The following is an 18,185-nucleotide window of genomic DNA, read 5'->3' on the forward strand; positions in this document are numbered from 1 at the left end:
TGATAAAAAAATATTAATAATAATAGAAATCAATCAATCAATCAATCAATCAGTTTCTCTGGATTTACAATGACTTATTATGTGTTTGAGTAAAACAAGTATAAGGAAGAAATTCAGAAGAAATTTCATTAGACCTTTGCAGAATAAAACTAATATTAACGTTTCATTAAAACACATACCTAAAATATTATAATATTAAATCCAGAACATCTGGAGAAACTGAGAATTTACATATGGTCTCTTGGTTTTATTTCCCATACATGTAGCTGTGTATAAACTAAACATATTACTTAATGACAATTAAATATTTAAATGTGATTTGAGTGTCCAAATCCATTTGCATTACAGAGGTAAGACTTAAAGCAAAGCATGCTGTTGTTCACTCTGTGAACTTACCCTTTTTTAATGATTATGATAATTGCTCCCAGCAGTAGTATCAGGACCACCAGTCCACCAGCACACACTCCCAGGATGAGTCCCATCTCCTCTGACCGCTGAGTGACCTCCAGAGCTCGCTGATGGTCTTTACAAGCAGCTGGAGAAAACGCAAACATACAAAAGTGTGTAAGAACATTTGCAAATATAGAAAAAGCTAACCCTAGTTTAGTCACTATGATTCTTAATTGATTGGTTGGTCGATTGATTGACTAGTGTGTTGATTGGCTGACTGATTCATTGGTTGGTTGACTGTCCAACTGATTGATTGATTGACTGCCCAACTGATTGATTGATTGATTTGTTGATTGGTTGACTGATTTGTTGGTTGATTGACTGCCAAACTGACTGGTTGATTGATTGATTGATTGGTCGATTGATTGATTGATCGATTGATTGATTGATTTGTTCATTTGTCAATTGTTTGATTGACTGGCAAGGTATTGACTATGATTGACTGATTGACCAACATATTGAGTGACAGATTGATTGATCAATTTGTTCATTTGTCAATTGTTTGATTGATTGACTGACCAACTGATTGATTGCTAATTTGATTGATTGGCCAATTTATCAACTTACTGATTGCCAAATTGATTGACTTGGTGATTAAATGACTAGTTGGATGACTGACTGACTGACTGACTGACTGACTGACTGACTGATTGATTGATTGATTGATTGATTGATTGATTGATTGATTGATTTTGATTGACTGACTGACTGACTGACTGACTTTTTGACCAACAGATTAATTGATTGATTTGTTATTTGTTGATTGTTTGACTGATTGGCTGGTTGACTGACCAACTAATTGGTTGCTTAATTGATTAATTGACCATATTATTGACTTACTGATTAAACAACTAATTGATAAGTGATTTTCTAATTGATTGATCAACTGATTGACCAACATTATGGTTGACTGATTAATTGATTGATTGATTGATTGATTGATTGATTGATTGATTGATTGATTGATTGATTGATTGATTGATTGATTGATTGATTGATTGATTGATTGAAAACTTAATGATTGACCAATTGACTTGTAATTGATTGAATCCAACTTATTGTCTAAATAATTGCTTACTCATTAATTGATTCACTGTCTATCTTTCTGTCTGCCTGTCTAACTGACTGATTAACAGTTATACAGTTTTAATTATCTCTGTGAATAAAGGACATAACTGCAGAATGTGCATATGAAGAACAAAGCACTACCATCCAAAATTGACAACCTGAGAACTAGAAAAACACCTACAATCTAAATAAAAACACAAAATGCAGTCGGGGTTAAAAACAAAAACAAACAAACAAAAAAATATATATATGTATCTCACAGTCCTGAGGGCTCATTCAATCCCTCATCTAAACATGACTCATCATGAGTTTCTCTATTGTACTATGCAGAGTGTATGTTTTCTCAGTGGTGCAAGTGCCAGCTGCCCCCAGTCAGCCATAATGACTAAATTTTCTATAATAACTCTAACCAAGATAAATAAGGTCCTACAGTATACGAGCAGTTTGAGATAGAAAATTGAGAGATAAATACAGCTAATCAAGTGCTTAACCAAACTTTGAAACTGACACAAGCAGCTTTTAGCTGGATTTTTCAGCAGCTGTCACAAGGCTTCAAATCGAAAAACAGAAATCAACAGACCTATGGCTGTTCACTGTGAGAAAAAGAAATCGAGGCAAGACAAAATTGACAACCCGAGAACAAAAGTGAGAAAAGCATCCACAATCTGTGCTCGAGTCAAAACCCAAAATGCAGTTGGGGTAAAAGAAATGAAAGGCACTCCGGAGGGCTCCTTCAATCTCTCATCATGAGAGGTTTCTCTACTGTACAAACGCAGATTGCACGCCTCCTCTATAATGCGAGTGCCAACTGCACCCGGTCAGCTATTTATCCACGGCACCTGTCTCCATTGACAGCACGTGGGCAGGGGTCATTTCACAATCTGAAGCTCCTGGGGATTGCATGACTCCCTGTCAAACCACAGAATGAGGATGTGTGATCTAGGAGAAAGTAAAGAGAAAGTCTGCATATGCAGTGGAGCCGGAGGCAAATTGGCCTGACCTGGACGTGCAGCAGCTGGGCTATTTATACTCTTTTCACACACTGATGCTCGTACCAGGAATGTTTTGCATGTGTTTGTGGGTTTTTTCCTGTGCCCATGGTTTTGTGTGAACAACAGTGGAAATCTGTAGGATTGCACTAAAACTTCAACAGCAGTAACACTAAAGAAAATAATTAAAATGTATGCATACTGCATTTGATTATTTATAATGCATAAAATGTGTACAACCCTCATCTTATGTGAACTCTGAAATTAATTCTGAAATTCAATTAAAATGTTTATATATACTGTACATGTCATCTTAGGAAAGAATACATCCATTTTAAAGTATGCCAGAAATATGACATTGACTAAAACTAACACTTAACCTAATAATATATAATAAAATAATTATTAAACAGCATAGTTTACGTCATTTTAATTATGTAACAGTCAAGATTCTTCCACTGCAGTCTTGTTAATTCTTGTTTCTGTGGCAGTCCGGGCACTGGTCATGTCTTGTCAGTTACGTGTCTCTTGTCGTTGTTCTGTTCACATGTGCTCGCTCGTCCTGGTGTGTGTTGTTGGTTTGCGACATGGTGTTTTATTCTCAGCGCTTTAGTCTAGTTGGTTTCTGTTTCCATTCATGCTGGTGTAAGAATTGAAATATTGCAAATATTCTGATATCTTTGACAATTCAAAACATGAGCTGAAAACAGAGACTGGTAACTTCACAACTCAGCAAGGGGAATGCGGGAAAAACCAGTTCCTGCTGCATTTGCATCTGAGTCTGCTTCATCCCCCCAACTCACGCATATGGTCATTTCAATGTTTGAATGTTCTAGAATTAACCAAACTGACTTTAACTATCATGTTTGATATCATTTGAAATGTCTCAGTGCGATTGGTACAATGGTCTCATTCTCTCAGAAATATACATAATCAGAACAATAAATATATAACTTCAGGCATCTTTTGAACCACTGTGAGGGGTGTGACACTAAGTGTGAATGCCTTTTGTTATACATTCACACCCCCTTCCTTGAGGGAATTCTTGGATTATTTAAGGTAAGGGCTAAGAAAAGCTCAAGGCGATTCTGCCTAACCAGATCAGCCCATAACATGGGGTCTGCCCCATGTTATGTATATTTCAAAGTCAGGAATGCATCTTTTCATCTTGGATTTATCTTTGATAATTTGATGTTTTGTATTGATCGTTTATGAATTGACTGATTGAATTGGCATAATACATTTACCTGACTAATAAATTGTTATGTTTTGAACTATTCAAACCTCGTGTTATTATCACTGATAAATGTTGTTGTCCATAGCACTACAAGCCACTGTACAGGTTAGTAACGGACTAAAACATGTTAGACGGAGCAGCGTGGCACGCTAAACAATGTTGTTAGAGATCCGACTAGCAAATTGGCATTATTTCATGTATACTTGGACTGTAAAAGGCCAACTATTTAGAACAACAAAATATTGTTGAAACTACTTTAAATGTGGATATTTAGGCCTTCATCTACAATAGTATAATCCTGCGCGATTATTATTAAAATACTCTGTCTTGAATTAGTAGATAACAGATCCATGGGGACCACATAAAAATCTCCTAAATTGAGTAAGTAGTGTTCTGCCTTTTTAGGAGAGTGGTTAATCGCCTCTGTTTAATGACCAAGACTGACAAGCTTGTGGTAAGAGATTGTATACCCGGCCGGTGCAAGACTCGAGATGCTATCGGAATCTGAGTAAATGAAAATAAGGTATAATAACAAATCAAAACAATATTCAATCATAATCTAAAATAATGTGAAAGGAAACTAAATAATCTTCTCAATGTTTTATAATTGGAGTCAGATAAAACGAGGATAAACATATTAATATTCTAAACCATCTCATACTAAAATTGGAGTCAGATATGAGTTAAGTTTAATATAAATCAACATTGTGCACTGGAAAGACCGAACATGCAGTGAACCTTCATCCACCATTGGATACCGTCATTGGACCAACTGGCTGGACCCTACAAAATGGTGACCCTGACGTGATCTCCCAACTCAGGCGAGTTACGTCTTTCCAGCACAAAATGGATTTATATCAACCAAGAGGTTTGGATCTTCTATTCTATCTTCAGCTGCTGTGGTAAGTCAATTCTTCTTTGCCTATTAGAAATGTTGAGGGAAAGCTGGACGCACCCTTTATAAACACATTGATAGAATAAGTCGGAAATGCTCAAAAATGTTAGACCGGAATGCGTTATCCGGTGGGGTTGAGAATTAGACAAAACCACTTTGATTATCAGGGACATGATAGCAGCAGTATAGATAAATGCCATCCCTTGCTCTGAAATCTCTTTGTCTGCTAGGCAGCAAGAGTAGAAGCTTAAAATTGGAATAACATCATCCAAATTATATTCTGGGACTCAGTGGAGAGTTATAAATTAGATCCTAAAAGTTTAAATCAAAAACTATCATTGTTTTAAATCTACTGTTTTATAAAAAAAGAGAAAAATGGAAAAAGGAAAACAGAAAAAAATGGTTTAAGATTTAAAAACAATTGTAAACTTTTAAATTGGATTAATAACAACAGTCTGTTTAAGGCATTTGCATGTGAAAAATAAAGGTGAGCAGAACAGAATGATTTGATTGCAAAAAAGACAAATAAGCTCTAATGAAAACTCTGCCTTTACAAATCAGAAATTTGCCATTTAAATTTAATGGTGATAAATTCAAATATGATGCTGATCAACTACACTGTAATCCCGAATAAGTTGACAAAACTCAAAAAAAATTTGAGGCAATCAGTTATGTCAAATTTTTTAAGTTATAAAATTATCTATTTTAAGTGAACAGAAACATTAAGTTTTGAGTTTGTTATACTCATGCAAGACACTTCAACTAACTTAAAATACCCAAGTTACTCAACTTATACATTTTAATTGCAATTAACTTAATTATTTTAATTTTTCCAAACTTTAAAAACTTAGTCACCCAGCTCATACATTTTAATACCAATTAACTTAATTGCTTTAATTTCTTTCAACTTTAAATACTTAAATCACCCAGCTGATAGCATTTTTTAAAGATTACATTTTTTCAAACTCAAAAATAAGAAAAAGTTCTGAATGCTCATTAAGGTTAATTAAGATAAACGAATTTTAAGGATTTAAGTTAATAGAGCTCAATTCAATTAATTAGTTACAGCATTAGGGTTTACAGTGTAAAATATCCACTATACTTTAATTTAATCTCAAAACAGACTAAATATAAAAGAAATTCTAAGATTTTAACTTTAAATCAGCCCTTAGACCTCCTGATGGCTCAAACCTTTTCATATTCAAATGTCCTGACAGAGAGCAGAGAAATCTCACCTCAGTGATAATAAGATGCTCAGAATGTGTTTGCTGTATTTGCATAAAACAATAACATTATTCCATTTGGCCACAAGCCTTTGCTGACCCTTTTGTTCTCCATGCAACTTACAAGCAAACACAACCCTGATCACAAGATAAAAGCATTAAGCTAAAATGCACTGTTGTTCTAAAAACACTCTCCAGAGACCAGATATAATTAAATTTTAATATTTACTATTTTAATATAATATAATTACATTAGGAATAAACAATAATGAACATTATGTTATAATCGCCAATCATGGCACTAAAGACCAAGGGTGAAACATTCACCTTGAGGAGGTTTGCTTTCTTTATGCTTAATGAAAACACTGACAGAACTACTATAGCATAACTGATTGTAAACCAATAAAATCCTCGCTGAAAAACACCACCTACAATTAAAATTTGATCAGAGAATTAAACTCACCAGAAAAATAATGAAAGGGGGATGGATATGATAACATTCAGAGTTACCAAAGTTTTTATGGGTCAAAAGATCTAAGAATCTGTGAGTCACACCATAAAATGACAACCGTTAAGCAGAGAACACCAAAAGGGTGAAATGATTTCTGCCAACAGATCTGACTGTTAATGAGAGCAAAAAATGAACTATGGGTATCGGCCCATTAGATTGTGGGTTATCTGTAAGAATTGAAATATTGCAAATATTCTGATATCTTTGACAATTCAAAACATGAGCTGAAAACAGAGACTGGTAACTTCACAACTCAGCAAGGGGAATGCGGGAAAAACCAGTTCCTGCTGCATTTGCATCTGAGTCTGCTTCATCCCCCCAACTCACGCATATGGTCATTTCAATGTTTGAATGTTCTAGAATTAACCAAACTGACTTTAACTATCATGTTTGATATCATTTGAAATGTCTCAGTGCGATTGGTACAATGGTCTCATTCTCTCAGAAATATACATAATCAGAACAATAAATATATAACTTCAGGCATCTTTTGAACCACTGTGAGGGGTGTGACACTAAGTGTGAATGCCTTTTGTTATACATTCACACCCCCTTCCTTGAGGGAATTCTTGGATTATTTAAGGTAAGGGCTAAGAAAAGCTCAAGGCGATTCTGCCTAACCAGATCAGCCCATAACATGGGGTCTGCCCCATGTTATGTATATTTCAAAGTCAGGAATGCATCTTTTCATCTTGGATTTATCTTTGATAATTTGATGTTTTGTATTGATCGTTTATGAATTGACTGATTGAATTGGCATAATACATTTACCTGACTAATAAATTGTTATGTTTTGAACTATTCAAACCTCGTGTTATTATCACTGATAAATGTTGTTGTCCATAGCACTACAAGCCACTGTACAGGTTAGTAACGGACTAAAACATGTTAGACGGAGCAGCGTGGCACGCTAAACAATGTTGTTAGAGATCCGACTAGCAAATTGGCATTATTTCATGTATACTTGGACTGTAAAAGGCCAACTATTTAGAACAACAAAATATTGTTGAAACTACTTTAAATGTGGATATTTAGGCCTTCATCTACAATAGTATAATCCTGCGCGATTATTATTAAAATACTCTGTCTTGAATTAGTAGATAACAGATCCATGGGGACCACATAAAAATCTCCTAAATTGAGTAAGTAGTGTTCTGCCTTTTTAGGAGAGTGGTTAATCGCCTCTGTTTAATGACCAAGACTGACAAGCTTGTGGTAAGAGATTGTATACCCGGCCGGTGCAAGACTCGAGATGCTATCGGAATCTGAGTAAATGAAAATAAGGTATAATAACAAATCAAAACAATATTCAATCATAATCTAAAATAATGTGAAAGGAAACTAAATAATCTTCTCAATGTTTTATAATTGGAGTCAGATAAAACGAGGATAAACATATTAATATTCTAAACCATCTCATACTAAAATTGGAGTCAGATATGAGTTAAGTTTAATATAAATCAACATTGTGCACTGGAAAGACCGAACATGCAGTGAACCTTCATCCACCATTGGATACCGTCATTGGACCAACTGGCTGGACCCTACAAAATGGTGACCCATCTCCGTGATCTCCCAACTCAGGCGAGTTACGTCTTTCCAGCACAAAATGGATTTATATCAACCAAGAGGTTTGGATCTTCTATTCTATCTTCAGCTGCTGTGGTAAGTCAATTCTTCTTTGCCTATTAGAAATGTTGAGGGAAAGCTGGACGCACCCTTTATAAACACATTGATAGAATAAGTCGGAAATGCTCAAAAATGTTAGACCGGAATGCGTTATCCGGTGGGGTTGAGAATTAGACAAAACCACTTTGATTATCAGGGACATGATAGCAGCAGTATAGATAAATGCCATCCCTTGCTCTGAAATCTCTTTGTCTGCTAGGCAGCAAGAGTAGAAGCTTAAAATTGGAATAACATCATCCAAATTATATTCTGGGACTCAGTGGAGAGTTATAAATTAGATCCTAAAAGTTTAAATCAAAAACTATCATTGTTTTAAATCTACTGTTTTATAAAAAAAGAGAAAAATGGAAAAAGGAAAACAGAAAAAAATGGTTTAAGATTTAAAAACAATTGTAAACTTTTAAATTGGATTAATAACAACAGTCTGTTTAAGGCATTTGCATGTGAAAAATAAAGGTGAGCAGAACAGAATGATTTGATTGCAAAAAAGACAAATAAGCTCTAATGAAAACTCTGCCTTTACAAATCAGAAATTTGCCATTTAAATTTAATGGTGATAAATTCAAATATGATGCTGATCAACTACACTGTAATCCCGAATAAGTTGACAAAACTCAAAAAAAATTTGAGGCAATCAGTTATGTCAAATTTTTTAAGTTATAAAATTATCTATTTTAAGTGAACAGAAACATTAAGTTTTGAGTTTGTTATACTCATGCAAGACACTTCAACTAACTTAAAATACCCAAGTTACTCAACTTATACATTTTAATTGCAATTAACTTAATTATTTTAATTTTTCCAAACTTTAAAAACTTAGTCACCCAGCTCATACATTTTAATACCAATTAACTTAATTGCTTTAATTTCTTTCAACTTTAAATACTTAAATCACCCAGCTGATAGCATTTTTTAAAGATTACATTTTTTCAAACTCAAAAATAAGAAAAAGTTCTGAATGCTCATTAAGGTTAATTAAGATAAACGAATTTTAAGGATTTAAGTTAATAGAGCTCAATTCAATTAATTAGTTACAGCATTAGGGTTTACAGTGTAAAATATCCACTATACTTTAATTTAATCTCAAAACAGACTAAATATAAAAGAAATTCTAAGATTTTAACTTTAAATCAGCCCTTAGACCTCCTGATGGCTCAAACCTTTTCATATTCAAATGTCCTGACAGAGAGCAGAGAAATCTCACCTCAGTGATAATAAGATGCTCAGAATGTGTTTGCTGTATTTGCATAAAACAATAACATTATTCCATTTGGCCACAAGCCTTTGCTGACCCTTTTGTTCTCCATGCAACTTACAAGCAAACACAACCCTGATCACAAGATAAAAGCATTAAGCTAAAATGCACTGTTGTTCTAAAAACACTCTCCAGAGACCAGATATAATTAAATTTTAATATTTACTATTTTAATATAATATAATTACATTAGGAATAAACAATAATGAACATTATGTTATAATCGCCAATCATGGCACTAAAGACCAAGGGTGAAACATTCACCTTGAGGAGGTTTGCTTTCTTTATGCTTAATGAAAACACTGACAGAACTACTATAGCATAACTGATTGTAAACCAATAAAATCCTCGCTGAAAAACACCACCTACAATTAAAATTTGATCAGAGAATTAAACTCACCAGAAAAATAATGAAAGGGGGATGGATATGATAACATTCAGAGTTACCAAAGTTTTTATGGGTCAAAAGATCTAAGAATCTGTGAGTCACACCATAAAATGACAACCGTTAAGCAGAGAACACCAAAAGGGTGAAATGATTTCTGCCAACAGATCTGACTGTTAATGAGAGCAAAAAATGAACTATGGGTATCGGCCCATTAGATTGTGAACTGAAATTAATGAAAAATCATTGATTGATTCAGAAAAATGTCCCCAGCGGAACTGGGAGATAATGCTCAGAATGCAGCAGACTGTGTAAACTCAACAGTGACAGCAATTCAGATCTGACCAGCAACATCATGTGGCTTCCAGAATTAATATTGCAAAATGATGCATTAACATTAATTCCACATGATTGAATTTGAAACTGATGAAAATTCTAAAATTAACTATGGTTCTCTCTGCTTTTGTTCTCATCTTAGGCGGACCAATAACAAAGAACACTCCAGATCCGGTCCACATCAAACAAATACAAATGAGGGCAACAAAAGGTTAAGCCATAGCCTGAGGCCAAAAGTCTCCCATCTTGCATCTCAAAGCAAGAACCCCTGTGGTGCTAACACCTCACCTGCAGTGAGTCCTCTGAAAAAAGTCTTTGATCAGTCATCAGAATAACAATTATCCACAGCTGATCTTATCAATGGATTCAGCATTCTAGGAGGCTATGTGATTTCGCAAAACATCTTTCTTCAACAAAGATGTAAATTTACATGTTAAATGAAACAGAGACACAAAAAGATCTCATAGTTAAAATCTTCCCAAATTGCTTAATAGCAATGGGACTAAAACCCTGGTTACCTAGAGGCGATAAAGAACTTTACTGCATTGTTCCTGCAAAGACCAATAGCAACAGACTCTATTGTCACGAATCCTGGTGGCATTTTTAAATTTGTTTTTATACTATACACATGTTAAACCACATGTCCTGTATGAAAATGGAATTAACTATGTTGAAATTCATGCTTTGATCTCCAAAAGTAGAAAACTCTGCTATCCCCTGTATAGCTGCAGTTTGAACTACAAACAGGAGTATAGAGTGTGATAATTAAATTAACCATGAAAATGCATTTTTTACAGGATCCAGCGTTGAACATTGCACCTTAAAATGCTCCGTAAAAGATATTATATGGAATCAATTTGAGCCGGAACACACCTCATGTTCACATTCTTATGCTGGCTCCCTGTTAAACAGGACTAAAATTTTGCAACACAATTATAAAAGTTGATTACCATTGTTCGGAGCATTACACTGACACATAGCCACAGGTAAACCCAGGCACATAGATAACACCTTAGTCTTCAAAGACCCAGGAGTCAAATCTCTTTAGTTAAGATCTTTTGTCCATGTTTATACGAACAAAACACATTAGCCTCACACACATAGAACAGAATAATTAATCTGATGACAGACGAGACAACAAACACCCTCTGACACCCTCTGTCAGCTGAAAAGAAATTACACATTTGCATGGCTTTGACAACAAATTGATGGTATAAAACTTCAATAGAGGCGAACTTGCCATAGATACACTGACTGTTGTGGGGATGGTTGACAAACCAGAGGGCCCCTGGTTTTCCAATCTATCACCAATAACAGGTATAAGTGCTAAAGTGATTAAAATTAAACCGAAGTGAGGACACTTCTAATAATCACTAGGACATTTAAATTTGACAAATACCATCAATTGTGTTCAAGCCCCCCCACACGCACATAAACACACACACACACACACAAACACACACACACACACACAAACACACACACACACACACACACACACACACACACACACACACACACACACACACACACACACACACACACAACATACACACACAAACACACACATTATTATAGATATACCTTCATAATTATGGTTAAATAATGTGATTACTATCATGTATGACAAATATCTTCACGTTTTTTCATTTTGAAAATGAATGTCATTTATTTGAATGTATTGTCATGATGATATGTTTTATGATGCATACTGCCTGTTATACTGTTTTAATAAGTTGCACTGACCTTTTGATAGCTTTACCTTGAGTAATCCAAACCAAGAATATTTAATATTCTCCCTATCATTATACCCCATCTCAGTGGTGACAAAGACTTATCTGTTTTTGATTGGACCATTTAAACAGATTGAAAGAGACCTGAGACCAGTTGTACAACTCGCACTTGCTGACTTTTATGTTTTGATCATATATTTTATGCTTAACCTCATGACTTTCTCCAATGCAGAATGACACAAGTTCATAATTGTTCAATCGCTCAGCCATCAAGTTGCTATTTAGGTGTCCGGGAGAAGGCAGTGTATACACACTGTAGACCCCCACATGCCGATGTCTGCATATCTGGAGGTGACCAGATTCATCAGAAGAAGCAGACTATGAGAAGCCCACACGACGTGGACACTTTTGTCAGGGGAAGGACACAGTGGAAGCTATGAAGGCCTGTATGGACTGAATGAACTGTGCATTCGGGTCAGGCTCATCAAAAGAGGTGAAAACGAGCCTGGACCTGTTTAGCTACCTGCTGAACACGACTTACAACTGAAAATGCTGCAGAGACTGTCTTGAATTGCCCCTGAACGACCTCAACAAGGATACATAGTGACCCCATGGGCACATTTATATCTGACCCACGGGATCAAATGGGGGTTATCTGTAAGAATTGAAATATTGCAAATATTCTGATATCTTTGACAATTCAAAACATGAGCTGAAAACAGAGACTGGTAACTTCACAACTCAGCAAGGGGAATGCGGGAAAAACCAGTTCCTGCTGCATTTGCATCTGAGTCTGCTTCATCCCCCCAACTCACGCATATGGTCATTTCAATGTTTGAATGTTCTAGAATTAACCAAACTGACTTTAACTATCATGTTTGATATCATTTGAAATGTCTCAGTGCGATTGGTACAATGGTCTCATTCTCTCAGAAATATACATAATCAGAACAATAAATATATAACTTCAGGCATCTTTTGAACCACTGTGAGGGGTGTGACACTAAGTGTGAATGCCTTTTGTTATACATTCACACCCCCTTCCTTGAGGGAATTCTTGGATTATTTAAGGTAAGGGCTAAGAAAAGCTCAAGGCGATTCTGCCTAACCAGATCAGCCCATAACATGGGGTCTGCCCCATGTTATGTATATTTCAAAGTCAGGAATGCATCTTTTCATCTTGGATTTATCTTTGATAATTTGATGTTTTGTATTGATCGTTTATGAATTGACTGATTGAATTGGCATAATACATTTACCTGACTAATAAATTGTTATGTTTTGAACTATTCAAACCTCGTGTTATTATCACTGATAAATGTTGTTGTCCATAGCACTACAAGCCACTGTACAGGTTAGTAACGGACTAAAACATGTTAGACGGAGCAGCGTGGCACGCTAAACAATGTTGTTAGAGATCCGACTAGCAAATTGGCATTATTTCATGTATACTTGGACTGTAAAAGGCCAACTATTTAGAACAACAAAATATTGTTGAAACTACTTTAAATGTGGATATTTAGGCCTTCATCTACAATAGTATAATCCTGCGCGATTATTATTAAAATACTCTGTCTTGAATTAGTAGATAACAGATCCATGGGGACCACATAAAAATCTCCTAAATTGAGTAAGTAGTGTTCTGCCTTTTTAGGAGAGTGGTTAATCGCCTCTGTTTAATGACCAAGACTGACAAGCTTGTGGTAAGAGATTGTATACCCGGCCGGTGCAAGACTCGAGATGCTATCGGAATCTGAGTAAATGAAAATAAGGTATAATAACAAATCAAAACAATATTCAATCATAATCTAAAATAATGTGAAAGGAAACTAAATAATCTTCTCAATGTTTTATAATTGGAGTCAGACAATATTCAATCATAATCTAAAATAATGTGAAAGGAAACTAAATAATCTTCTCAATGTTTTATAATTGGAGTCAGATGTTGTTAGAGATCCGACTAGCAAATTGGCATTATTTCATGTATACTTGGACTGTAAAAGGCCAACTATTTAGAACAACAAAATATTGTTGAAACTACTTTAAATGTGGATATTTAGGCCTTCATCTACAATAGTATAATCCTGCGCGATTATTATTAAAATACTCTGTCTTGAATTAGTAGATAACAGATCCATGGGGACCACATAAAAATCTCCTAAATTGAGTAAGTAGTGTTCTGCCTTTTTAGGAGAGTGGTTAATCGCCTCTGTTTAATGACCAAGACTGACAAGCTTGTGGTAAGAGATTGTATACCCGGCCGGTGCAAGACTCGAGATGCTATCGGAATCTGAGTAAATGAAAATAAGGTATAATAACAAATCAAAACAATATTCAATCATAATCTAAAATAATGTGAAAGGAAACTAAATAATCTTCTCAATGTTTTATAATTGGAGTCAGATAAAACGAGGATAAACATATTAATATTCTAAACCATCTCATACTAAAATTGGAGTCAGATATGAGTTAAGTTTAATATAAATCAACATTGTGCACTGGAAAGACCGAACATGCAGTGAACCTTCATCCACCATTGGATACCGTCATTGGACCAACTGGCTGGACCCTACACTGGGATCGGAACATGCTTGTCACATTTGTGAGTGTTTTTTATTTATTGTGTACTCGTGTCTTACTTTCAGTATTCTGTTGGTGTTGTATAAAGCATGTGGCTGTGTGTTTACATTGTTACAGCATGCTTTAGTGTTTCATGTAAACCCGCAGTTTATGGGTTCTCTCACTGGCTGCGTGTTTTAGACTTGTTTTACGTGAGCACATGGCTTGTGTTGTGTCTTTGTATCATGTGCTCTTCTATTGTCTATTTTCTCCCATCTTGGTATCTCATTGTTTATTCTGTTTTCCTGTTTGTTTCTTAATTTGTCTTTCTTATAGCTCCCTTTTGTCTGCTGTTCTGTGCCATTCCGTCGCCATTTTTTAAGAGTTTCAAGTCTTGTCGTATCACGTCTTGTCCAGTCCTGCTCTTCCCAGCTCTTCCCTGCCAGCCCAGTCAAGTTTGTTTGTTTGTTGATGTTGTCACCCTTGGTTTGTTATATTTTTGTTTTATTTTTCATCATTAATAAACCCATACTTTTGTTCTCTATTAAAATATTAAAATATTCATGTAAAATATTCCAATATTATTTACTCAAAACAGAAATTACATGATTAATATGTCATGTTATTGTAAAAAAAAAAAAAAAAATATATATATATATATATATATATATATATATATATATATATATATATATATATATATATATATATGTATGTAATAACATTAATAATGTTTCAATATTTTTTTAAGATGAAAGGTTTTAGGTTTCAGTTTAATGAATGCCAATTGAAATTACTTGTAAAGTTAACTTGATTCAAGACAAGGAAGTACTTTTTTAGTGCTGTTTTCTTAAAAAATAAAAAGGCATATGCTCAGCTGTTACACTGTTTATATAATTGACAAAGGCAAGCAGTTGTTTTGACACAAAAAATGTACTGCTCCTTGCAAAACAAACCAAAGAGAAAGAAAACACAGATTAACTCTTGTAAACAACCAGTGATACTACCTAACCTCCTCTTCCACTCCAAATGAGTGAAACGTCCAGCCTCTCTGTTGGCACCAAACAGCTACTTAGTAGCCGGTTACTTGCTGGCAGAGCCTGGCCTGTTTAGTCGAACCCACAGCTGGAGTTCTGCATCGCCTACGTCTTACAACTAGTGTGTCTGTGACTTTAAACTGACAGAGCTCCATCAAGAAGAGACTGTGAGCATGATGAGGGAGGTCTGCTTTAGGGCTCCATGCAAGGCCAAAGCTAAAAATAAGCCATAAGCATGTGGAGGGATGAGGGGCGGCAAGGAAAAGAATTTACCATGGCGCTCTCTGCTCTCTCAACAGCCAAAGGCAGTTTCAAAACTCCCCCATCTTTCTGTGACAACAGAAAAGTGGAGAAGAAAATGCCTCTGAAAACCAACTGCAGTAAACGTAGTTTCATATGCACAGATGCCTCAACAGAAGCTGTTCTAAGGGTTGCTATACATAATCCATCCTCCATATTGGAACAGTCAAAGCTGGTCTGTGAACACTCAAAAGCAAGCAGACTGCATAGTTATGGATGTATGAAAGTGTACAGACATCTGCAAAACATCAGCAGACAATTTTTCTAAACTTGCATAACTTAACATGACTTGATTTAGTCATTTGGCAAATAATTTTATCCAAAGAAATTAAATAAGCAATTTCATCTGTAGTATTAAGCAGACTGCCCATTGAGCATATCCAGTCCCCTTGTGCATTTGCCTTTCATTGATGACCAGCCTACTTAGGAGATTTAAATGAGTTAGTCCATATTTGTCCCAACGCTGGGTTAAGAGTGTAATAATGTTTGAAATTTTAATGTACGGCTGCCCAATATTTTCTGCGATAAATATTGTGATATAAATACAGCTTCACAAGACTAATTTGCTGGGCAGTCTAACAGTATTCAGGTACAGAAATGTAAAAAATCACAATGCAAAACAATAAATAAATAAAATGCTTTTCTTACTTTGTTTTTTCTCGTTTCTAGTCCAAATATCGAAACCAAATCTTAGACCAAGTAAAAATATTGTTTAGTTTTTACTGTAAGAAGAAATAAGTGAAAATTAAGATTTTTTTTGTGCAGCCCTAATTCAATGGAAACAAAATGGAGAAATTGTAAAGATCGAATTGGTTGTACATTACAGTTTTTCTCAATTGCTTTGGCTCAATACTTGATTGAAATTTTTAGTTTCAAAACAATAAGTTTAAATCTCTGAACAATTAGCTTATTGTTCACTTCAGAGTGGCATTTCTTATTGATTTAAGCAAATTGCAAATGCTTTGGCACGTGTGCAAACAGTAAGTTAAATTTTCTATAGTTTGAACAAAAACTAATTGCATATGGCCTGTTGATCAAAATGTATGAGTCAATTCTCATTTAAACTGTCAAACTCTTTACAACTTCTTAATCAATTTTTACTGTGTCAGCCATCACACTCAAAACTGTTTATTCAATTATCAAACTTTTGTATATGTGTGTTTACACCATAAATATCTGATATTGACATTGTTATGTCTGCTAAATTGGTAAATTACCTCCAGTTGCAATACTATTTGAGTTATCTTTTTATCATATATGGTACTAAACTATATATATCTGGCAAGGACAACAAGAGGGACATATTTTTCTATGGATGGTACTTTATAGTTGTTTGTGTGTATTTATGGTACCATAAGAAATATGAAATATACCATACAGTAATTGGACAAGCAAGATTGCACTTTGCGCCTAATACATTTGTACACAAATAAATGTATTGTATAAATACAAATGTTCAATTATTATTATTTTTTTTCTATGTACTATTCATTATTCTTAACAAATATCAGATTTTTTTTTTACCTTAATTTCCATGGTTGACTGTCATGGTGAAAAAACAACTAATTATTTTGAGCAGTGTGGCTTACACAATGACAAATGCACTTTACGTATGTTTTGTTTACATATGTCTGTTTAATAAATAATCAATTAAAATAATTTAATAAAACCAACCCATACAATAATCCTTCACTGAAGAGATCCAATTTAAAAGAATGATTCATTTAGCATTTGCAGAGAATACTCCACCCCTAGTATACAATTCTCATGTTTTGGAATCTCAGTCCTTTTTTTGTTTTGTAATTGCATCAAAAAGAGTGACAAGAATAATTGCTCCAAACTTTTTAACTAGTTAAAGAAGTCCTACAGTATTGCATGTTTGGCATTCAACCAAAGTCCTTGGAGGAAGAAGCAGCATAATTCTAGACCGTTTCTACCCTTCCAATTGAAAGAAACTTTCTATGTGACAGACTTTGTATATCTGAAGACAATAGAGACTATGCTTTGACAACTCCCCCACTGAGACCCTACATTACAGCAGACTTGAGAAGTCAGACTCCCACAGGAACCTTTTGAAAAGAGCCCAACTATGAGATATCTTAGAAGAAACCATCTGCTTTCATATAGTATAGAGCTTTTGGTGCACATCTTCACAGACACAGGCGAAGATTTGCATCTAAGGCACCAACACATGTGTCAGCAATCCACTGATAACAATATTAAATATACATCATTCTTTAGATGACTAAAGTAAAAGGATCTTATCTAGATTTTTGTTCTACAACTACAATTAACATCTGTTAAAAACCTAATTTTTAAAACTGTCGTTGACAGACAAAATTAATTATTTAAAGAAAATGCACGATTTCATAATATTCAAACTACAAACATAGCATAAACACATCAATATTTGCATAAAAATCATGACGGACGGACGGACAGACAGACATATAGATAAATAACAGACAGACAGACAGACAGACAGACAGACAGACAGACAGACAGACAGACAGACAGA

At 34.7% G+C, this 18,185-nt stretch overlaps 1 protein-coding gene across 29 annotated transcripts in view; it reads right to left on the reverse strand.

Annotated features, from left to right (window-relative positions):
- ptprub (protein tyrosine phosphatase receptor type Ub) overlaps positions 1-18,185 on the reverse strand; it is a 442,833-nt gene that overhangs the window by 82,470 nt on the left and 342,178 nt on the right. For all 29 annotated transcript variants that reach the window (XM_009292423.5, XM_073924678.1, XM_073924674.1 and 26 more), the window contains 1 exon segment: positions 397-535. In XM_009292423.5, the coding sequence (XP_009290698.2) occupies positions 397-535 (139 nt within the window).

Source organism: Danio rerio, chromosome 16 (genome assembly GCF_049306965.1).
Source record: "Danio rerio strain Tuebingen ecotype United States chromosome 16, GRCz12tu, whole genome shotgun sequence".
NCBI classification, from domain to species: domain Eukaryota; kingdom Metazoa; phylum Chordata; class Actinopteri; order Cypriniformes; family Danionidae; genus Danio; species Danio rerio.